Source organism: Corvus kubaryi, unplaced genomic scaffold (genome assembly GCF_017639235.1).
Source record: "Corvus kubaryi isolate FWS band 111438036 unplaced genomic scaffold, C.kubaryi_AGA036_p1.0 138, whole genome shotgun sequence".
NCBI lineage: Eukaryota > Metazoa > Chordata > Aves > Passeriformes > Corvidae > Corvus > Corvus kubaryi.
The window spans coordinates 15,857,546-15,880,667 of record NW_024580672.1 but is presented as its reverse complement, the minus strand read 5'-3'; the positions used below and the strand labels follow the sequence as shown (position 1 = coordinate 15,880,667).

Below are 23,122 nucleotides of genomic sequence, written 5' to 3'. Positions count from 1 at the left end.
GTGGATTAACAGTAGACTGATCTCTGACAGGGACTTCGTGAAATATCCTTATTTTAAACAGACACAGTACAATAATTTATTTCAACAGCAAAGATGGAGATGTTATAATCAGACTGGAATTCCACATGTACCTGTGGCTTTAAATAAGAATCTTTAATTAGTGAAGATACTGTAGGTGACATCACTGAGAGGGCTAATTTGACTCTCAACCCTATGATACAGCTCAGGTAGTTTGCTGTACTTGTTTTTCCTGGTGTTTGGGTTCTGAGTTGGACAGCAGTGTTAGTGCTCTAAGCTTTTTGGTGTTGGTGTTGTTATAGCAAGTCTGAAATGACAGTGGTGGCAGGAGCCCATGGCCTTGCCTGTCTGTAATCCCACGGGGAAGGCTGCATTGTAAAGGAGTGTGTTCACTTCCCTCCTGCTGTGAACAGAAAGCTGTGCATAGGAGATGTTTTTTATTTACCTTGGTGAAAGACAGATTACTCCACTATTTATAGACTGAACTTGCATCCCTTTCCAGATGTTTTATCCAGTGGAATGTGTTTAGGGTTAAGTAGCAAATCAGCAGCACGACAGGGCTTACATGAACAGTTGGCTGAGAGCCATTGAGCTGGGATGAGCAGGAAAGCACACAAGTCCATTCTGTAGTCAGGAGTGAGCGCTGCAAATTACACTGCTTCAGTATCACATCAGGGTTTTCCCTCTGTCTTTTTTAAGTTTCAAGCCATATGCTCATTTTGGAAAAAGTCTTAACATTGTTTCTGTTTATTTTTATGGTTTTAATGTATCTCCTCACCTTCCATTAACATGTGAATGTTTAACCACTGACATCACCAATTCTAATACGTAAGTACTGTTTGAAGTCATGCTTTCGTAAACTCTGACCAGCTTCCTCCATGCCTGCAATTATGCTTAGAGTTTTCCAATTACCAAATGCTCAGAATTCCCAATGATATCTAACACTGATGTTGCTTAACTACCTGGAACATGTTGGATGAGCAACACAGTGCATCACTTTGTTAAAAGATATCTTTCTGTGTAAAAAAAAAAAAGAGAAAAGGAAAGAAGGGTCCACAACCCTTGCTTCTAATACCATAGTCTCATATAGCAAAGGTGATTTGAGCTAATGTTTTCCAGCTCAGAGGTAGTTAAGGCTGGGTTTAATGTAGACTGAATCCTATCAGATTTTTTTTTTCTTTTTTTAATGTCGAGAAGAGAAAGCCATAATGCACAACCTCACATGCTTTTACAAGGCTTTGGCTTAAAATGGAATTTAAGTGGAAGCACCACTACTGAGCTATTTTATTGGTGAGGTTCATTGCTTTGCAAGTGCCTTGCCCTGCAGAGGTGATCTTAATGGAGTTTAGTATTTATTAATAAGTTCAAGTCTGTTTTTTCTACTACTGCATGCTCCAAGCAAGGGCATGCAGCATGAAAAAAATCCCCTAGTTAAACATATTTGTTTCAGGTTTCTTTTCTTCTTTGTTTTGCAGCTTTTCACAGATAAAATAAGAAATAATTAGCATCAGTAGTGTTAGAATTTGTACTGTTATTCTAAATTATTTATTTTCTTGCCCTAGAAGGAAAACATAGTAGTACATAAATATGAGTTCATCTTCATAAATAATCAGCTGTCCTTAGGAGATATTGGCAAATACTGTTAGGCTGCATTTTCTTACTCTTGCCTAATCATTCTTACACCGTGAAACCCTAGTAAAATCCAAAGCTGATTTGGGGTTATTTTGGAGTGGGGTTGCGGGAGGAGAGGAAGGTTTGATTCCAGCCTATTGGCAAGAGAAAGGCATTGCTTTGCTTCAAACTGCAATTGAAAAAGCAAAACATGAAAATGTTTGCTTTTGAAAACTAACTTCTTGTAAAGTATAAAATTTTGCCAGTTTAGGGCTGACCTTTGTACTGCTCCAGATTATTACATAGCTAAGTTCCCTGATTGCCATCTAGATGCAGCTGCCTTGGCAGCACAGAGCAAGTCCTCCGAGGATATCATCAAGTCCTCCAAGTTCCCAGCAGCTCATGCACCAGCACCCAACGAGATACCAAAGATTGAGACTGACCACTGGCCAGGCCCTCCCTCCCTGGCTGCCGTAGGTATGCAAACACAAACCATTCAGCTCTGCGGCTCGAAAGGTACCGGTGCCCAAGGACATGAACAGTGCAGCTGGAAAAACGTGTAGGAAAGGTGGTGTCCACAAAGATGGTGTCCAGATGCTCACCACCAAGTGCAGTTCTCCTGGTGAGACCACTGAGTGTCTGAATCTAAAACTATTGAATTGCACTGAGAATAAGGGGTTTTGCTAAAGGACTTTGGGATTGATCACACAGATATTAACCCATAAGCAAATTTTTTGAACTCTAGTGCGGTAGCTTAAAAAGTGTGGTGTGTCGCACAAGCCTGACTTCTTTCAGTTATTCTATTTAATCTTTTAGTCCTAAAGTAATAGCAAAAATTGCACAGAAAATATGATTGTCTCCAACCACATGACTAATTTCATGGCAAGAAGCAACAACTGAATTGGAGCTATTAACAGACTAAATAATTCCTGATTTTCAGAGTTACTGTTTCTACAGACTTTGTATTTTTCTTCTGTGTTTTAGCACTACACATATCTTAATTTTCTTTTCTTTAATCCATGTGCATCATCAATTAAATTTTTTTTTCTCTGTATTTTTTTCCTCTGTTATTTTTTTTATTGACCCCTATAGCATAAAATAAGCTATCTAGCCCGGTTCATTCCTGAAGTCATGTCTGAAGCACTGAGGTGTTGCTTGTTTCAGGTCTCTGTGAGGGAATGTATGGCTTTCCTAACAGTGGGATCTTCACAGAAGTTCTGGGAGAGGAGACACAGAGTGGGAGAACTCAGAAACCAATTGAAGGGGCTGCACATTCAGCAGCAATTTTTGGAAAATGTCCTTTAATTGGGACTGCAACCTGACAAACATGTAGAGTCCCTGAGTCACAGGGATAACATCAACATACTTGAAGCTCTCTCATCTACATACTTGAAATGTGCACATACTTTAAACACTGAGTTTGTCTAGCACAGGGTTGGTAAATAACTATATCAGATAAAGCCCTGTGCAGAAAAAAATAGAACTGCTGTCTAAATGCTTGCAGGAATAGCACATCCTGTGTATTCATGGAATTGTCCTGGCATCCAGACTGGGTTATTTCTTAAGAATATTTTAAAAAAAAAATTATTCAATAAAACTAAAGAACTAAAATGTACAATACCTGTGCCTTAATTTATTTTAGCTTTATCCAGTGGATTAAATTAGTTTATGTCATTTTAGACTAAGCCAATGCCTTGTTTATTCCAAATACGAGCGTTCATTTAGGAGACAAATGTAGTTTAATTTTCCATTTGAAATGTGAATTCAGATTTGCTTCTCTGGGTCTAGATAAAAGTGTAAATGTAAATCAGACTTTAGGTTTTCAGCTGTGATCCAACTGCTGGTGTTATTAAACCCCATGTTTCCAGAACCAGCAACATGAACTCCTTTCCCTATTACATTGAATCCCGGCTTTTGTATGCAGGACAGCTGCTTGTTTTGGAACTCATGTGCAGTTTAAGTTCTTGTTTAGTTTATAACAAGCCTGATAACCATAGGGTAGGCTACCCAAGTGAGTTTTATTAAGAGGGAGTTATGAAAAAGTCTTTTGAGTTTGTGGGAAAATGTTGCTTTGTTTATTCAGCAAATAAAACTGACCAGTACTTTGAACTAGCATTGAGATCTTTGAGCTGCAGTTGAACTGATGCCCAAAGCTCTCTCTGTGCTGTGGTTTTGTGGAAGCAGGAGCTGACATGAGACGCAGATCAAGTGGAAGGGAGGAAGATGATGAGGAGCTGCAGAGACGCCGACAGCTGCAGGAGGAGCAGCTCATGAAGGTGGTTATAAGCTTGTCCTCATGCTGTTTCTGAACACCATCCAAAAAGTGCCCCTTTGCTTTCTGTAAGCAATTTCTACCACTGTCTTGGTCAGCTTTGTTTTATTGATATGATTTTTAATTCCCATTTGTAGCTCAACTCTGGTCTGGGACAGTTAATACTGAAGGAAGAGATGGAAAAGGAGAGTCGCGGTAGGTCAGCCCTTTCTGCCAGTCGTTACGATTCTCCAGGTAATTCATGGAGACAATAAAGCTAATCATGAACAATGAATAGTAAACACCACGAATACACATATCAAGCAGTGTCTCGGAAGAGAGACAGCTGGGAAGACTGCTTGATATGTCTGTATGTGGTGATCTGCCCTGGAAGAGTGGCCCAATTCGTCACCTGGTTTTGGTGAAGGGAGGACTGTTGTGGTTGTTCTTAAATTAGAAGAAATACAAGGCTGACGATTTTCAGGCAATTTTGAGGAGAGAGCTGTTTTAATATGGATGAGGAGTGGGGTGAAGTGTTCAGCAACTATGACATCACACACATGCTAATAGGCTGGGTTATTAAATTACAACAACACATTTTGCTTAAAATGGTGGTTCCTATCCCTGTTTAGCCTCTTCTCCTAGGGAAAGAAATTCAGCAGTATTGACCAATGGGGCTACATATTCCAAACACAGCCAGTGTTTTGATCTGGGCTGACATTTTGATTGTATTTTGTTCCAGAGCAAAAGCACAAAAGTTAACTTTGGTTAATTGGTGACTTAGATTCTTTGCCTCATTGCACATTTTGATGTACAGCTGTGGCCTTCTCACATGTCCAGAGAAGGGTTTGGGGGTTTTATTTCACTCTGTTCATTCAGCAGCCATTGTAACACAGAAGCTGTACTTTGAGCCAAGAAGGGACAAGATGGGTCTCTCTGGAGTCATCCACTGGAGCAGCTGCCAAGCAAACTAAGATTTCCTTGTGTTCCCTGTTTTACAAGTGTGTTGCCTTGATGGCCTTGGAGAGGATTCCTGTGGCTCTCCCTCACTGTCTGTAATTTTTATGGGGCGAGAGTCTACCTGCTCAACTCAGAGCTTATGATTTTTTTATTAACCTTGTAACAGGTTGGAGAACTTTATTTGAGATGTGTCCATCCCTCTTTGCAAGGATAATCAGTGCAGTCATCAATTGCCTTTTGGAATCTGGGGTGTCTTTCCCAAATCTGATGTCATGGCTGATCAATGAGCTTTTTTTTAAATCCAGTGGAGACCACCTTGATTTTGAGCCTAGAAAAATCAGTGTCCCTTATTAATGGCCTGCCACCATGGCACGAGAAAGCTGTTTGTAATTTACAGAATGTGTGGAAGTTTCTGTTGAGTTTGGGACTGAGTTTCTTGAAGTCAGTGTGTCTCAGTTAGTTGTGTATATGCCTGGCTCTTTTAACTGTGTATTTTGTACTAGGTGATTCCTCAAGTGTTCGGGTTTTTAGTTTCCATGGGATTTTTTGAGTAAAATATTTTCCCTTCCTCATTCAACAGCACATGCTTCAGCCTCCAAAACCTCTTCTCTCCCTGGGTATGGAAAAAATGGACTTCACAGGGTAAGAAGATGGTGATTTTGAGAAGTGAAAGGTGGCTTTAATTATCCATGGTATTTATTTCCATATCAACTGTATTGGATTTTCAGTTTGATAAATGTTTCTTATAAAACCACCTGAACCCAGACCAAACCTTTTTTCCCCTCCCACAAACTACTTTGCTAAAAAGGCAAGAAAGCAATGCAAGAAATGTTGTAAAATTGAGGGGGAAATTAAAAAATTAAAGCAATTTATTCCTCCCCATGTACCAACCTGCTTGTAAAGTCATGAAGTGTGAATTTATGTGCTGTCCCTCTTTTCCTATTACAGCCGGTCTCTACGGATTTTGGTCAGTACAACAGTTATGGAGATGTGAGTGGTGCTGTAAGAGGTAAGGATGAGGAGCCTTTTACAGTCTATAAATGTAAAAATGTTATGATGTTTGATCATTTCTGCTGTTTTATATTAAGGCTGTGGATGTGATTACTTTGTATTTGCTCAGTACTTTTTAATTTTCTCCTCAATAAACTCAAAACATTTCAAATACCTGCTAAAAATGTTGGGTTTATTTTGCTAAATCTGCCATGTGGAACTAATCCTTGTTTATGCCAAGGGACTGCTTTAGCACTGGATCAAATGGAAAGCAAGTAATGTGTATATTATCAGGAATAAGACCTTCTGTGACAGTGTTTCCTTTCTCTGAAAATGACCATTCACTGTGCAGTCTGAAAGAATGTGCCACAGTGAAGAAAGGGAGATCATGCCCTCTAATCCCCATTGCTGCTCATGATCTTCATTATGACTTTGAGCTGGATGTGATAACAGTCACTGCTAAATAAAAATTGACAATATTATTTATGAAAGTTACGAAACTTGGGAGAGTTAAGGAAAAGGTCTGCAATACTTGGAGACTTGACTCTACAAACTAAGTCCAAAATTAGAAATGTTGCTGGCCTTAGAGAATCAGATGGGATTTTGGAAAAATCAGGTAGACAAGAAAACAGAGAAGGATTCTCTGGTAGATTGTGACTGATTCCTGTCCCTCCACACTCTAAACCTGATGAGATTTCTCTTTTGCTTTTCAGATTTCCAGGTAGAGTACGGGTTTTCATCAATCAACTGACAACAGAACTTAAAGCAGCTACTTGTTCAACTGAGTTTCTGCTACAGGGAAGGGTTTCCTAAGACAATAGCTTTGATTTTCCTGCATGTTTATGCATAATCACCAATGTAGAATCTTATCAACAAAAAACAGGCACAGCCTCGGATTCCTCCTTGTTACCTCCCCAGAGCTGAGTTGAGACAGCTCACACCAGTTCTGTGACTTGCTCTGTAAAATCCACTGTCTGTTCATATATGAGTTATCTGTAATAGTCTCCTCTGGACACTTGAGGGGTGGATTTATTTCCAGCCTCTCTAGTACTGTCCCCAGAGACACATAGAAAGTCTCTTCTGGAGGCAATTTTCTCTCATACCAGGAGTTTTGAACTCCTCAATTTCACCCTGGAATTTGCTGTCCAGACAAGATGGCTGATCAGTAGTTTTCTACAGTGCTGCCATCACAGATGAGCCAGAAAGAAGTGTGCTTGCAAATACAAACCTTTTAACTTCAATTACTGCTTGCAGGCGTTTTTTCAGAATGGTTTGAGTCTGCCTGGCTCCTCAGCATAGTCACAATATGAAATGGCAATTTAAGAAAGAGTTTCATTACTTGGATAATTTTGTTAATGGCATATCAAAATCATGATGATTGGAAAGAGAATAAGATTATGGGAAGGGAGCAGAACTGTCCATGTATTGTGCTCCAAATGTTATTTCCTTAGATATAGTACCTGTGTCAAAACAGCACCTTTTTATCCTATCCCTGTTTGTGTTCATAGTAAAAATTTCTCATTGTACAGACAAAAAAAAAAAAAAAAAAGAAATCCCTCAGCTGATACAGTAAATTACAAGAAGGAAAGCCCAGAGGTGCAAGACTGTTTCTGTGCTGTTGGGTGGGATCTGAATTAATGCTAGGGAAGATTTAGAGAAGAACTTTACCTAGTCACTGGGTTGGGAGAGGGCCCAGCAGTCTCTTGGAGTGCCCAGGTGCCCCTGGAAAGTGATACTGGTGAGCTCAGTGTAGGGCTGTCACCAGCCTTAGCAGGGACAGGAGCTGTGGTGGCTGAGGGGACTGAAGGATCCCTGCCTCAGAGGTGAACAGTAGCCATGGCCATGATCAATACAGTAAGACCAAGAATTAAGGCTTGAAGGAAGTCTCAGGGCAAATTCACCTTTGTCTTCACCACTACTTGAGTGCCTTTACCCTCTGTGTGTGTAACCTTTGTGTCTGCTGTATACCTGTATCCGATGCAGTCCCTCCCGGATGGTCATGTCCCTGGAATGAGAATGGACAGAGGAGTATCTATGCCTAACATGTTGGAGCCAAAGGCAAGTGCAGATGTTATTCGCTTTCCTTCAAGACACTGAAGGTTTTACTGTGAAATGCAGATAAAATATGGGAAATGTCTTAGTTCCCTTGTTTTCCTTTACTTCACCTCAGTCCCTGCTCCTTATGTGCCAATCCTCTCCCTTTGTTTTGGGCTTTGTTCTGCAGGTGTTGGTACTCAGGCAGGCTGAGGGCAGCCCAGGTGTGCTTCCCGAGTTAAGGAAGCCTTTCTAGGGACAAAGTGACAGATATGGAAGGTGCTCCATAGCTGGTTCTCTGTCAGGCTTTCACCAGCCAAAGCACCAGGCCAAACTCAGTGGCAAGGTCTCAGATCTGCCCAGTTTGAAAAGGGCTGCAGAATATTGTGGCTCACAACACGCTGCTGAGGCTGTCTTAATGTAACAATTATGGAAATACATGGATCTTTGACTGGAAGTAAGGTACCTAGATGTCTGTCTGGATCTGTTCCTTAGCTCTCAGCACTGTTAACCTGAGACCTGTCCATAATGTTGAATTCCCTATACGAGAAACTCTTCAGGAGATTTATTGGAAAAAGAGACAATGTCTGCTAATTATAATTTAAGATACAAATTAAAATGCTTTTACAGCTATGTCTGAAGACACCTGAGTCAAAAATGAATATAATATGTAGAGGGAATTCAAGCAGGGCTGTGTTTTAAATCTTACAACTTATTGCTGGTGAACCTTCCATGAAATCATGATTTTGCCAAAGTTACAAGGATCAGAATTCCTGCAGTTAAGTGAGGAGCTCACTTTGCAAACCAGATTACTTCTTGTGCTTCCAAGTCACCTCCAGACAAACTGTACAAGGCAATAACCCTGGCTTTATAAGCTGAGACCCCAGTGCGCTGTGCAGTTACAAGTGGTTTTATATATTATATAAATAAGACCTTGGGGACTCCTGAGATACTACTTTTTATTCCAATTAATTTCTCTTTCAGTGCAATAGAAATTCTTACAGTCACCACTGCTGTTGATGTACCCAGCGATTTGGGATGCTATTTTGGGTGACAAATTCTGTCAGTATTATTAATGACAAAATTTAATTATTATTTATTAATTATTATTTTAATGATAAAATTTATGGGAAATTTCCTGAGATAATATATGATCACTTTCTGTTAATATTTAAAAAGGTGATGCCAGACACTCAGCATGTGTGAATTGGCACTGTTTTTATTCATGTCAGTGGTTCAACACTTACTTAAACCTGATAAAGCAAAATAAGCCAATTCAGAGTCAGCATGAAACACATGAAAAGTAAATAATAATCCTAAGAATGACCAAATCTTACCAAATGGTTCTCCAGAAAGGACAGAATTTGTGCATCTTGCCAGCCCAGATTGAGACATGCCTTGTTATGAATATTTAAATATAAAATGTACTTATGACCATAGATCTTGACTTAAACTCTGCCTGTTTAAATATGAAAAGTTACATTTTAGTTTCCTATAATGCTGTTTACGGTAGCCATTTCCAGTATCAAACATAAACAATGTAATTCCAAGTATAGACTTAATTGTACAATTGTGACAATGTCAGAATCTCATATAAGAATCATATCTTACAGTTGGTATGTAAGCATACATTATTTAAATTATTATTACTTACAATAAACTCAGTGGTGTGTTCATTGATGCCTGAATGTTATTTATTATGTTTTTGAAAAGTTCATTGGGATAATTGTTAACAATGGAATGAACTTAATTGCTGAGTACTGCACAAAAGTTGATTAAGTCAGACTTCTTCTGATGTTGAAATAATGTAATTAATAGCACTTGATAATAGCTCAGCTCTCTCCAGGAGAGCTTTGATGGTCTCACTCGTGTTCCCAGTGGGCAACTAAGACGAGACCCATAAATGACAGTAAAGGCTGAGCCAGTTACCACTGAAGTTTTCAGAAAAACTTCATTGACTTCAGTAGGGCTTGGATGAGGGGTCTGGGAATGCTGCTTTCCTGCTCTGCAGAGACATGCAATGAGAAGGGCTCTAGAGACGCCCTGGCAGACAGAACATGAGCTCTCCTAAGTCATTCCAGGCATGGAAGTGTCTATCCAAGGAAAAAAAAACCTTAGAACAGACTTTTATTTGCCAGGGATGATTCTGGAAACTGATTTTGAGATTTTCTAAAATCCTTTCCAAGCAGCACTGTTTCTGTTAGTTGTTCGAATTCTTTAACTGTCTAAAAAGGCAAGGAAAGTCATGTGATAAATTCTACTGAATGCAGTGGCCCCCACTAATTAATATCTTGCTTATTCAGAGATGCTGCTTTTTTCACATACTTTCATGTTTTAGAAGTCCACTCGCTAACTGTGTGTCCTTAGGGCCATCCACACTCTGGCAACCATTAGTCAGACCAATGAGTGACGAATGCAATTACCTTAATAAATTTATACATTGATGGATGAGGAAGTATATTGCCTAGAAAGGACTCTGCCTGACCAAAGCCAGCTGATGTGTTACATACACAATAAAAACTGTGGCTTTAAAATATAACGCAGTTCAACGCTAAACAAGTTCTGGCTCTGTCCAGATCAGCCTGTCTTCCATATAAATGATAAGAAAAAAACCCCCTGATATTTGCTTTGAAAAAGAAAATGAATATTTGTGTGTTTATGAAAATTAGACACATTTTGTTCTGTCTGCTTTAGAATATAAATATAAATATCTCTTTTTCCCCCTTTTATACATTGTTAACAGATTTTTCCATATGAAATACTCATGGTGACCAACAGAGGGCGAAATAAAATACTAAAAGATGTAGACAGAACCAGGCTGGAGGTAAGAGAAGCAAGTTCCTAAATGCTCTTTCCTGCTGAAGTTGTTTGTTGTTTGTGAAAGCTGAAACACTGAAATGCGGGTCCTGAGAAATGTGGGACGATTTCTCAGCACTAATCAGGGAAAGGTGAATCAGACATTGGGAGGAAGCAGCTGCATCTCCTCGAACGATCTCCCACACCTCTGTCTCCCTGCTCATAGACTGAGCTTTTCACAATCCCCTTAGGTTTTCAGGCATTTCATTATATAGTGCTGGATTTGCTAAAAGCCCCAAATTGCACAAGTTTCACAGGATCCATATTGGAATGGAGCAATACTTTGTTCGATCTTGGATCATCTCTTAGCTAAGAGTCTGTGTCAGCCATCCTTGAGGATCAAAAGTCTAACTTTCTTTACCTCATCATGAGTCCTGTGACTTAGACTGGCTGATATCCAAAAATACGAGGATCTAAATCTCTGCCAACAAACAAATATAGTTTACAACTTTGTGGATTAGGAAGACTTAAGCAGCCCAGTGGAATGCTGGGGATGCTTATGTTGTTTGTAGTCAGTTAATCTTCTGTGGAGATGAATGGGAGGAGCCACAAAAATGTGGGTAATTTGGGTAATAATTTGGGTTTATGCCCATTTTTATTATTAGATATGTGGTCACTAATCAGAATTCAGTGCTGCATTAGATTAGTGCCGCAGGGAGACACTTTCCCCATCCAGTGCACTCCAAAGTGGCTCAACAAGAAGTAACTTGTGCACAGGACAGCACCAAAAAGTGTTTCATTAGCAGTAGAGAAGTGTGCTGAACAGTTAGGCTGGCCAGACATCTTCCTTCTCAGAACTTGGAGCATGTCAACCTTCAGCCCCTCTGCAGAGCTCTCCTGAAAAACCCGGGTCTGTTCGGATTTCCATAGGCAGAGGGGACTTGCTAAAGCTGGGATGAGAGTGCAGGAGCTGGTCCTGTTCTCTGGTCTATCACTGCTTATTGGATGGCTTCAGACCAATCATTTCTCTGTCTCTTGCTTATTCAGCAAGTGAAATAGTTCCCTGATTGATTCCTTGGGCACCCAGGTCCATGAGGACTTGGATATATGTATTGCCAAAGCATTATTTTTTTCCAGCAATGGCTCTTACACAGCGACATTAAATCCCTAAGGCACTCCAACCTCCTGTTGTGTCTCTTTGGCTTTGACTGACCATTGCCTTTTCTCCTTTCTTTTTTTTTTTCTTCCCTCCTTTTTTTTGTTTTTTAAAGCGTCACTTAGCACCTGAAGTTTTTCAAGAAATATTTGGCATGACGATACAGGAGTTTGACAAGTTACCTCTCTGGAGACGCAACGACATGAAGAAAAAAGCAAAACTCTTTTAATCTCCCTTTAAACAAACCAACAACAAATGATGCATAGAATATTGTATCACACAGTCCAAACTGTTTGGAAGCAACTACTTATCCACCAAAAAGGGAAAATCAGCATAGTGGCACCTCTGTACACATCAGTTGAACAAGATGAACAATTGCCCTCCTGGAATGCAGGGAGAAAATACCTGGGCTCAGAAACAGCAATGATAGTTTTCAGAGGTGTCAACCTGTTACCTGTTATTATACAAGATAGAAAACTGTTCTGTTCTTCTCCCTCAATGATACTCCCTTTACTTCTCTCCACAATGCGATGGACTTTATTGCTAGAGCCAGGAAGTGCCCTTAGGATGCCTTGTAGACTAAAGTAGTTGTAACCACTCCAAGAACTGGAAGAGAATATATACATATATAAATATATATATATATATATATGTATGCGTGTTTGCCTGTGTGCGCACATGTATTTATATCTCTCCATCTATCTCTGTGTGTGTATGTGTGTATATGTGTGTATACATGGAGAGGGACATAGGTAGGTCTGTAGAGAAGGAGAAGCCCCTTGTAACTTATCCACGTGGTCACATTAAGGCTTTCACCCAACTGTTTCTTACTTGGCACTCTTTTGACACTTCTTCATGTAACACAACCTGCAATGGTGGGTGCTCTGCTCACCTGCAGGACATACCACTTGGATTTCTGGAAAATGGACTCCTTGTAAATATTTGCTAGGGTAGAGGAAGTGAATTGCTGTGTGTGTTGTCAGTCTTCCCTCTTCCACACTTTCTGCTTGAATTAATAAGGCTGGAGCTTAACCAGTCCTTTGAATAATTTAAAATCATTTAAGTAATGGGAATGGTGGAGAAGAGTCAGTTTTCTTGTAATTTACTCCAGGAGGTGGGTGGATGGGCGTGGGAGTGACAGAGTGAGAAAATGCTATTTTAAGTGTACCCTGGTTTGCACCCAGAGATTTTAGGACAAACTCCCTGCTAGTAATTACTAGTACAGCTCATCAGACTGCAGTGGAGTTGTAGGATTTTACAACGGCAGGGAGGATGGTTCTCTGCAAGCTAACATGCAAATTCATCCCTCTTAGGGAGGAATGTTTATGAATTAAAAGGTACCATCAAGGTGCCAAGCTCTGCCAATAGAGGCTTTTTGATTAAACTGCAGTAGCTGTTCTCAATATGGCACAGTGCATGGGGCCAAGCACTCATTTTAGTTAATTTAGGTTTTCACTTGTGCTTGGAAAAGAGGGCACAGACTTTTTGTTTTTCTTTTCCTCTGTTGAAGCATAAAAGCTCCAGCCTTGGTTATTTTTATTTCCCTTTGTGCCTGACTTGGTTTTTGAAGACAGAGTAATCATGCAAGACAGTTTCTGAGCTGCATTGAACTCCTTATTGCTTTCAGTCTTCTTCCAATATGCTGCAGCTTGAAAAACTGCCTGTATATACCTTAACTGCTTCTGGGCAAGTCCTATACAGAGGAGGACATGAGCACCAAAGTAATTGAATGGATGCATTGTGACTGCCAGGTCAGCTTTTTCTCTTCCTTGGTGCTTAACTGCCAATGCGTAACTGCACTAATGAGCCTGTCTCCTGATAGGAGAGGGACATTGAGGTTCTGTGTCTGTCAAAGAATATCAAGGTTTCCTTTTTAATGCAGAAACTTCAGGCACTGGAGACATCAGAACCTTTGTATTTTCTGTTATATGAGACATTGGTGTTAAAATCTGGAAGTCAGGAAGGGGAAACAGTCCCGTGTAGTTCTGAGATTCAGTATCACTGTGTTGAGTTCTCTGTATCACCAAATTACATTTCATCATGAACTGTGCAGGACAGCCCAAACCCTGCCTCTTCTTTGCTGGTTTAGGAAGTCCTGTTGTGACAGATCACTGTGGTTCCTTTGATAAAATCTGAGATGAAGATTCAGTGTGTGAGAGACAGAGACTAGGGCACAGCACCTGCTCCATGTCCCTAGAGCTAAGGGAATTTGGGTCTGTGGGACAAGCCGGAGGACATGCCACCATGGAGATCTGGCATCATCCCCACTGAACAGAAGTCCCTGGGGACACTGTGACACACACACTTGTGAGTGAGCTCTCTGGGTGGTACGAGGTTGCAGCAGGGATCAGTGTAAGATGTTTCACTCCATTTTTCAGAACATGCATTTGAAAGGTTTTTAGAGGAGCTCTGAGAAGTAAATGGGAGTGTTAGGGGCTTGGGCAGGTTGAGATGCATTTCTGAGTGACTGCTGAAACCAAATCCATATGATGAAAGAACAGCAGTGTTTTACACTCACAGACTTCCTGAATGCTGTGGTCTCAGAAATTCAGTGTTTGGTCACCTGCAAAGTGTGGCTTAACTTTGAGATGAACATTTGTTTTAGTGCATTTAACCTATTAAAATTCTCCACATTGTCATCCCACATCCTATAGACACTGAAACTATTAGGCATCACAGGTATTTTAGTCCAAGTCACCTTGACCATACCCCTTTTAGACCTGAAGAGTTGCTCTCTCAAGGATGTGAGCTGCCAGTCTGCATTTTTCTGTCCCCATCTCTAGGTTACTACTGAACTTCTCATAGCACATCCAAACACACTACCCAGTCATTTCAGAAATGACTAAGCCAGGTTGTTTTCTTACCTCTCCCTCCTATGCAAAAAAAAAAAAAAAAAAAAAAAAAAAAAGGAAAAAAAAAAAAAAAAAAAAAAAAAAAAGAAAAAAAAGGAATTTAAAAAAAAAAGGAAAAAAACCCCTCAGCTTCTTAGGCTGTGAAGGATGGCATGGTAATTTGGATCTGCCTCATCAACTGAGAATTTAAAACTGCAGCTGAATCTTGGGAAGGAATGAAGAGAAGCCAGCTTAGATGTTGCAGAAACAATTCATCTCTGACTGGATTTTTGGGCCACTGCTGGCTCCCATCTCACTGGTGTGGAGCAGTCAGTCAGTTCACAGCCCTCTATGCTAGACTTACTACTGCTTTATTCCTCACTGAGAACATGAAGGGTTTTCTGAGCTTCAGTTTCATGCCTACAGTTAATTCCCAACCACCTACATGTAGACACACCCCAACAGATCATCTGTCCACAAAACCCACAGCTGCAGCCAGCCATGGGGGAGGGAAGATTTCTGCAGTGGGCTCTTAGTGATTGTCACTGCAACATTTTCTGTTCCTTCCTCTGGTCTTCCCACCTAAAAACAAAATGTAGCCCCAGGGAGAATTGTCTTTGTAGGCAATTAATCATTCTCCTGGTATCCATTGAGTAGCAGTTCTTAGTAATTCCCCTCTTTGATGTTCCCTTGAGACATGTCAGGAGTTGGACTAGATGGTCTTTAAAGGTCCCTTCCAACCCAAATCATTCTGTGATTCTATGAATATGCCTTAAGTACATGCTTGTGTTCTTCTATCTCCTGCAAAGCATTTAAGCTTCTGACAAATTCCCATCCCATCAATGCTATCAACAGAATGTCATTACCAAGATGACTGAAAACTGTTTGCTTTTGTCTCCTTCTTTCTCCTTTTCTGCTTTAGGAGCAATGTAAGAGCAAGGCCCAGTCAAAGTGTTGCAGAATAACCCCACGTGTACACATGGGATGATGTACACATGCAGGTCCTTGAGCACAGGTGCACGTGTGGCACACGCCCTCCCCATTTGGAGCCCATTAAATATCGAGTGTGGTGTGTTGTGGATGTACTGCAGTGTGCTGTGAAAGGTTAGGCTGGCAGAACTCAATAGATGTATTTGGGGTAAGACATCTCTGTGGCTCCAGTAGTGCTTTTACTTCTGTGAAGATAGATGTCATCTCTCCTTACAAAGTCCTATAGTCCCAAGTCTGTGGGCCAGGCACTGAAGTGCTTGCTGCCCTTTTCCTGTTGTAGTTGGGAAATCCTTTCTCAGCCATGTAGTTCGTATGTCCTGCTGCTCAAGGGAGGTCATCAGCAGCCTCTTTCATAAGTTTGCTACACTGAAGTTAGACATATTTTGAAGTGAATCCCTTTCCACAATCCGTTTGTCTCCTCACAGGGTAATATTGATGGACAGAGAAGGGTTAAGGTCTGGGAAGGAGGAGGGCTGGCATAAGCTTGATTTCTCCAGGGCTTGCCAGGGTGATGTTTGGCAGGATTAAAGGAAAACACTGGCATGAGCCTGTAGTACCTGTTTCAGACTGTGGGGAAGTCAAGTTTGGAGTTCATAGCGTGTGAGCACCCACACTGAAATTAATGGTATGAAGCTGTTAGAACAAGCAACAGGAAAATTAGGCCCCAGAATGGTAAAAATATGAACATCCTCTAAACTCATCTTGGAATGACTTATTTTGGCTCACCCTGACTTAGGAGGAGATGTTGGCATATTTGGACCATAGCCTCGTAGAGCAGACAGATGAAAACCACCCTTTCTCTCTCTCTGTGATTCATTGCTTTCCTCTGGAATGTGTTTGTGGAGGAGGATGTCCACATCCTGAATGTTACCTACAGCAGTGAGGAACACCAGTCAGTGATAATGACAATTCAATAAAACACTTGCAGGAAACCAGAATTAAGCTAATCTGTCCCAAAATGCCACTCATCTTTCCATGCCAGAGGGACGCTTAGGGCTTGTCTCCACTGCCCCCTTCCCCATTCAGTTCTCCCCAGGTCATGGTCTGGTTTGTGGCCCTGTCAACACACCCACTAGAGTCCAGCACAGTCTTCAGGGTAGATGCTTAGCAAGGGCTGGTCTTGACAATATGTGGTACATTTTTACCCCATTGCTGCAAAATGAAGAGCAGGAGAGAGCTCCTGAGCACTGTGACAGTAGCACAATGCGCCTTTTCCCTTTAGTGTAGAAACACTCCTATCACTGTGGGCTGCACCACTGCTCTGGCTGATCGGTTTTGCCTTGTGATTTCTCCCACACACCTTTTTTGTGCTTAATAAAAAAAAGAAACAACAAAAAATCCATTACAATGCAAAGATACCGAGTTTTCAGTGAGACAACTCTGCTGGCAGGAGCTTTGTGATGCCCACATTTGGCAGAAGTGTTATTAATTTTAATGTAAGCATCAGTGCAGGAAGTGGGAATGTAATTGGCCATTAATGTTGTTTGCCTGTATGCAAAATAAATTATTTGTTGCCCAAAGGGCTTCTAATAGGGAAATAGATTTCTGCTAATGAGTTGCTCAGAAATGCTCGTCTTTGTGAAGAGGGAGTACTTCCATGTGCACTGTGGTCCTTCTTTTGAGGTAAAACAGAGATGACAAAGGCAAACAGTAACCTGTTCTGTCAGGATCACCAGAGTTAGTACAGGTGTTGCTCCCAGGACTTGCAGAACCGAGGCCCACAGGATCTTGCCCCTGGGCGTTAGGAAATGCAGCATTTCAGCAGCAGAAGCAGCTGTGGGAATCCCAGCGGTGCCTTACCAGGCTGAGTCTCTAGCTCCCTTAGGATGCTTTGACAGGTCCCACTGGACATTTGCCTGGGCTTTTGTCACGGAACACCTACAGAATGCACTTCCCCCCAGATGCAAACCCGCTGGCAGCGGTGGAGCCTCTCGCTGGCACCGCACCCCTGGAGCCAGGGAAGCCTCTGGCTGCTGTGTGTGCCCACAGCGAGGAGCTCAGTGTGTCACTCCCAGATCAGCCCTGTCCAAGCAGTGAGGCTTGGTCGTTGTGGACAACTCTTCCTGTAAGGGGGCCTTACAGCTGGGGGCTTTTTTTAAGCTTTGGAAACTGAAACTAATTTTTTAAAGGTATACTTTCCTTTAAATCAGTAGATTTTGGCAATAGAATTTTTTTATTGTTTTATTTTTCTTTTCTCCTCCCTCCACATGTTACAAACCAGCGTTTTGGGGAGGTGTACCTGTGTTTTCCATTCATCTGTCTCTTTCTCTGAGTCTCTGTAAAAGTGAATCAATGTCTTGTCTGTACAGTAAGTCTGCTTGTATGCATAATGAGAAGTTGAGCTGGGTTGCTGTTCCGTACAATTAGTGTTTCCACTGTCATACTGCAAACAGCACATATTGCACTCCTGTGCCACTGTAATCTGCATCACTGTTGTACTCAAGTCAATGAATAAAGTTTGGAGCTTTATTCTTAATTTCTGGATTCATGTTGCCTCATTTATTTTGGTTTTCCTTTTTTCATTTTGCAGAGTTATAGCAAAGTTCTCTTACAAAATAGGATGTATGCTCAAGAAGAGAGCTCTCAGGTGAGATATGAGTGATCAGAGCAAGACAGATGACAGTTACAGGTTTGAAATTTGTCACAAGGCTTCTTGTAGCTAATCCACTAGAAATAGATACTCAGTAGAAATAGATATTCATGCAAACCACATAGAAGTGTTACTTGTGTTGTCAGTTGTGGTTTAAAATGACCTGAGATACCAGCAAGGTCAAATAGACCATGCTGTTGTGTCAGCTTCAAAGGCTAAATGGTTTCCTTTCTTGACCTTTGCAAATTCAGCTACAATGTTAGTCCCCATCTTGAAAATGGTTTATATTTAAAGTGAGGTGTTTGCTCAATCATCTGGAGTTTAAACCTGCCTACCCTTGGTGTGGGGTGGAAGGTGGGGGATGATGCCATCCAAGGAAATCAGGCGTTTATCACACCCATGATGTGCTGAACACATGGCCCAGCAGACCATCGTGGCAGCACAGTTAAGCACGTGGTGCTTCTGAGGATGTGATGCAGCACAAACCCTGCACAGTCCTTGAGCCTCCAGAAAGCCCCTGCAGCAGCAGGATCCACGCCCTGCAGGTACCAGGTTCTCCATCTTCTCTCCTACTCCTCAGCCCTCTGAGACTCCCCCCCTTGCCCTACCTTGATGCTCTCCACAGGTTCTCTCTCATGTCAAAGGTAAAGCTTCCCCAGGGTTTTACTTCAATGTACTGTGTTGAGAGTGTTTAAGGACTGAGTCTCCGATGAGATGAGGACTCAGGTTCCTGCTTGGAGAGCAACAGCTGGAGGATTCAACACCACCAAGAAGTTACTCTTTAGGAAGGTTCATATCTGCCTGGATTTTTGCTGTGTTGTGTGTGTGCTGAGACTTGCACAAGAGAAACTTCTCTGTGAACAAATCCAGCAGAGCAACCTGGTGGCAGTTAGAAATGTCCTTTCTTTGGATTGCATCTCGGGGCATCTCCTGTTAACCTCCCTGGGCATCTTCACTCCTTTAGGAAGTAAGGAAGGTCTGTGCATGAAGTACCTGCTTAAAAAAACACAAGTGAAAGTCTATGATTTGGCCTTGGGACTTTTCTAGACAGTTTCGCAAACATAGAAAAAACTCAAAACCCAAAGTCTCCCTTTAGAATCACTCTGTCTCTTGAAAATCCACCAGCTGGCAGTCAGCTCCCTCCCTCAGCAGTTACAGTGCAGTGCCAGCCCTGGGACATGTCCTGCCAGCCCAAGCTCTGGAGATCCCAAGCAGCAATCCCAGCTGGGGATCATTGACCTGGCAGTGTCATGGAGCAGTTGCTCCATTACAGCCTCCCCCAGACCGGGGAACATTATCCCTGACTGCACTTCTGTGTGTCCAGCAAATTCACAAAGATCCATTCCAGTCATCGGTCCCACGGTGTGACAGTGCCAGCCCGCCTAAGCACATTTTAAATTTCCCTCTGGTTAAATACACAAGCCCACTGAAATCTAAGTCTAGGATTGCTTTTTTTTTTTAAATTGTTAGCCCATTTCCCCCTGCTCCCCTCCTCCCCACAAGTAATGTGAAGTTTATGACCCCTGAGTAATGACTGTGGAATGCTCTGCATCCTACAGCCATGGCGAGGCATCTGGCAATGGGAATCTTCACAGCATGTAAAAAATACACAGATAATACCATTGTAAATAACTCAGATCAAAACAAGTCAAATGTCAATGCTAATTTGCTGTCAAGTATAGCCCAAGACCACTTCCTCCTGCAAGAGGAGAGACCCAGTTCCCAAGTGTGACTTGCTCCCCACCTAAAGAAGCTTATTCTCCACCAAAAATCTCTCCAAACTTAACAAGAGTGGAGTTTTTTCTCCTTAATGTTTTATTTTTTCTGTAGCTTTTGTGCCTGTCTGCTGTGGAGTCCAAGGCTGGGAAATGAAACTTCAGTTTTGCCTGACATTTTTCTATTGTTAAAAAGGACTCTTGGGAGAGATATTTACTGTTTTCCATGGCTCAGTCAGAGGGCAAGAGAGAAAAGTTGTTCCAGGAGTCCCCATTACAAAGCATTTTTTCACATAGGCTCACTTTTATTTTTTAAAGGCTGGGAGATTAAAGAGCCGGCAGCCCTGGAACAGGAAGTTTGCTGTACATCCAAAGGTCAGGTGGGTCTCAGACAGCCTCTGCTTCCAGCTCTTTTATATACACACTGCAGATTAAAATGTACATCCCAGGCTGGATGTAGCCATGGCAGTGATGGGGGCCCAGGGGGTTGGGGGAAAGGAAGAGAGGGGAAGCAGGAAAACAGCAGAGCGCAGCCTCTCCTCGGGCTGGGATTTCATAAGACAAAGCACTGGGTGGCTGTTCAGCCAGCTTAAGGTATTCCCACGCCCCCACAGCTTTTTCCTGCCATCAGATATGTCAGCATGACTGCTTGTGGGGTCGCTCTCAGTGACATTCGGGAACTAATCCTGCTTAAAAAAACATTTTTTACTTTTTATTTCATTGCATAGCATCGTTGGGGTTTTTTTATCTTCTTAAACCGAGTCAGTTCCCTGCTTTGAGTTAACCTCCCAAAATAGTTGTGCTGGGCATGAAAAATGGGGTGACCACAAGTGAACAGTGGGGTCTGAAGGAAGAGCAGACCACATTAAACTGCCAGTGATACCACACTCTGTGTGTCATGAAAGCTGTCTCAAGTCCATGGCAGAGAGGGCAGCTGGTGGCATTCCTTCAATTCCAGCAGTACCACCACACCTCCTGTGACTGTCAGTTTAAAAGGGTAGCGTTGTCTCCAAGATGTTTGAGGGTCACACTGCTAGAGTTAGGTACTTGTACAAGGTGAGGAGTGTTTCAGCTGCCACCCCAGTATGAAAGAGGGAGGCAAGGGGGTGGACTAAATCCCATCTCCAACGTGCACCTCCTGGAGGAGGTGGCTGTTCTGGTGGCAGAGGAAGCCAGGTGCAGACCCTGAGAGCTCTGTGGTCTGTGTGAGGTTGGGTGTTTCGGGGCACAAGCTGGGACAGAGCCCTGCCAGGCACACTTGTTTGGTATTGTAATGTCTTTGCTAAAACTATGGCAATACTGTTTGGACCTAAGTCAGGAGAAGATGATCTCTACAGAGTTGAGCTCCTCTTAGTGAAATTCCTGGCCTTCCAAGTTGGCAAGAGCAAAGGTCTGGATGTAAATTATCAGTGCATCCCTGGGCAGCCAGTGAAGAAGCATCAAAAAGTGAGCCAGGTCTGCCAGGAACAGACTGACAGATCTGGAGGCTGATTTTGCTGCTTGGGGTCTGCCACACCTGGGAGTCATCTATTTCCCTTAATTTGGGCTATCCCAGCCCCCACAACTCCAGGCTGTGGAGGGAAGAGTCAATGATAGAACCAAACCTCTTTGTAGGAATAGCCCAGTAAAGCTGCCAGAGGGAAACAGGGCTCCCCCTTGGCTGCCTCTCCTGGATTTAGGCTGGATGCTGCAGAGGAGACAAAATGCAGCTGACTCCATTCAAGGAATTCATTGACAAAGGCTCTGAGGCTTTATGTGAACCAAAGCATTTGCTGTGAAACAAGAGACAAGGTAATAATTGAATCAGGGTTCACAATGAATGAACTGCTGCTGAGAAATGCCTGCTTCACAGCTTTGATATAGTCAGGATGTTCAATGACTGCCAGGGGCAAACTCTGTGGTATCTCAGTTAGCTCTTACCCTAATTACCGTTTACAGAGAAGTTGCTGCTAGATGAATGAGGACTGCAATATAAAGGACTTTAGTAAGATTTATTGATGAGACTACATGAATAATTCCCCTTGCAATGATGCATTTAAGACCACAGATACTGTGGGAGGAGGAAAGCCAGTGTTTGATATTTTGAATGATTTTAAAGTGTGTGTTTTATTTTTATGTTTCAGCTATTGCTGTTCCCTCTAACTGTTCTCTTTCAAAAAAAAAATTAATCCTCCTGCCACCTAGGTTTGTGAAACAATAGTAGATAATTGAAAATAAGCTTCTTCTGAGGCCAATAAATATTGGATAAATGACTCTATGATAACTGGTCTGCCATGGTGCTCAGGCAGCCCAGAATATAACGCTTCAGCACTCTGATGTTGCTCTGATCTCTTGGCACTCAAAGTTTGGGTTTTCCGTAACTAACTAATTGTTCAGCTTCCTGAAAATTACATTTGTGCTCTTTCTCCCTTGGGAGCAATCCCAACAGAGGACCCTTTGGAGAATTTTCCTGGGCCTAGCCAGTTTGAGTGACAAGGGAGGTACCACCAGGGCAGGCAGATAACCTGGGGGGAAAAGCTGGGTGAAAACTTGACCCTGTGAGGAAAAATGAGTAACTTTTAATCATATCAGCAAGCCTGTCAGCCTCGACAGGCAGCCAACCCATTGCCAGTGCTGAGATAAAGGAAGGGATGAGAGAAGGCATTACCACTCAGTGGCAAGTTTCAGCAAAGCAGAATTGACCCTCTGCCCAGGTCCCAGGATTTGACTTCTTCTCCACATGGGGACACTCAGGAAAGTTCACTCCTAATTAACTAAACTTAAACCAAATTTACTAATCATCGCCCCAAATGTCTTTAGTTAGATTAGCTCACTGTGGAATGGAGTAAACCAAAACAAATTTAAGACACTTGAAGTCTGAAGGTTTTGTAGGATGTTCTGCAAGTCCCTTGTGAGATTAAAGCTGCTGTAGCTCACCAGTTCACCACCACTCCTCTGCTGCATGTCACCTCCTAAAGCTGCAGCACTGAAGCCTCTGAAGGGGTGAACACTGCATGCAAACACCTGCAGGTTACTTCAAGAGATGTTCCTTGGTGGTGCCATGGCTTTGTGCTGAAAACTAAGTGCCACAACAACAATAGTGTTTGGTGAGTGGCCAGTGAGAAGCAAGCAGGGGACAGAACAGGCAACATCTCTTGAAACAGCTTCAGTTCTGAGAATTGCCTATCAGCAGAAACCTCT

At 42.1% G+C, this 23,122-nt stretch overlaps 1 protein-coding gene across 20 annotated transcripts in view; it reads left to right on the top strand.

Moving 5' to 3' along the window:
* ABLIM1 (actin binding LIM protein 1) overlaps window positions 1-18,113 on the top strand; it is a 193,680-nt gene extending 175,567 nt beyond the window's left edge. For 9 of the 20 annotated variants that reach the window (XM_042019393.1, XM_042019390.1, XM_042019387.1 and 6 more), the window contains 9 exons: window positions 1,960-2,106; window positions 3,814-3,905; window positions 4,039-4,135; window positions 5,421-5,482; window positions 5,789-5,849; window positions 6,544-6,551; window positions 7,814-7,888; window positions 10,608-10,688; window positions 11,932-18,113. In XM_042019393.1, the coding sequence (XP_041875327.1) occupies window positions 1,960-2,106; window positions 3,814-3,905; window positions 4,039-4,135; window positions 5,421-5,482; window positions 5,789-5,849; window positions 6,544-6,551; window positions 7,814-7,888; window positions 10,608-10,688; window positions 11,932-12,045 (737 nt within the window). In that variant the 3' untranslated portion in view covers window positions 12,046-18,113. The remainder of the gene's footprint in view (window positions 1-1,959; window positions 2,107-3,813; window positions 3,906-4,038; window positions 4,136-5,420; window positions 5,483-5,788; window positions 5,850-6,543; window positions 6,552-7,813; window positions 7,889-10,607; window positions 10,689-11,931) is intronic. The other 11 variants (XM_042019383.1, XM_042019377.1, XM_042019389.1 and 8 more) reach the window with 5 other exon arrangements.
* Window positions 18,114-23,122: the final 5,009 nt, after the last annotated feature.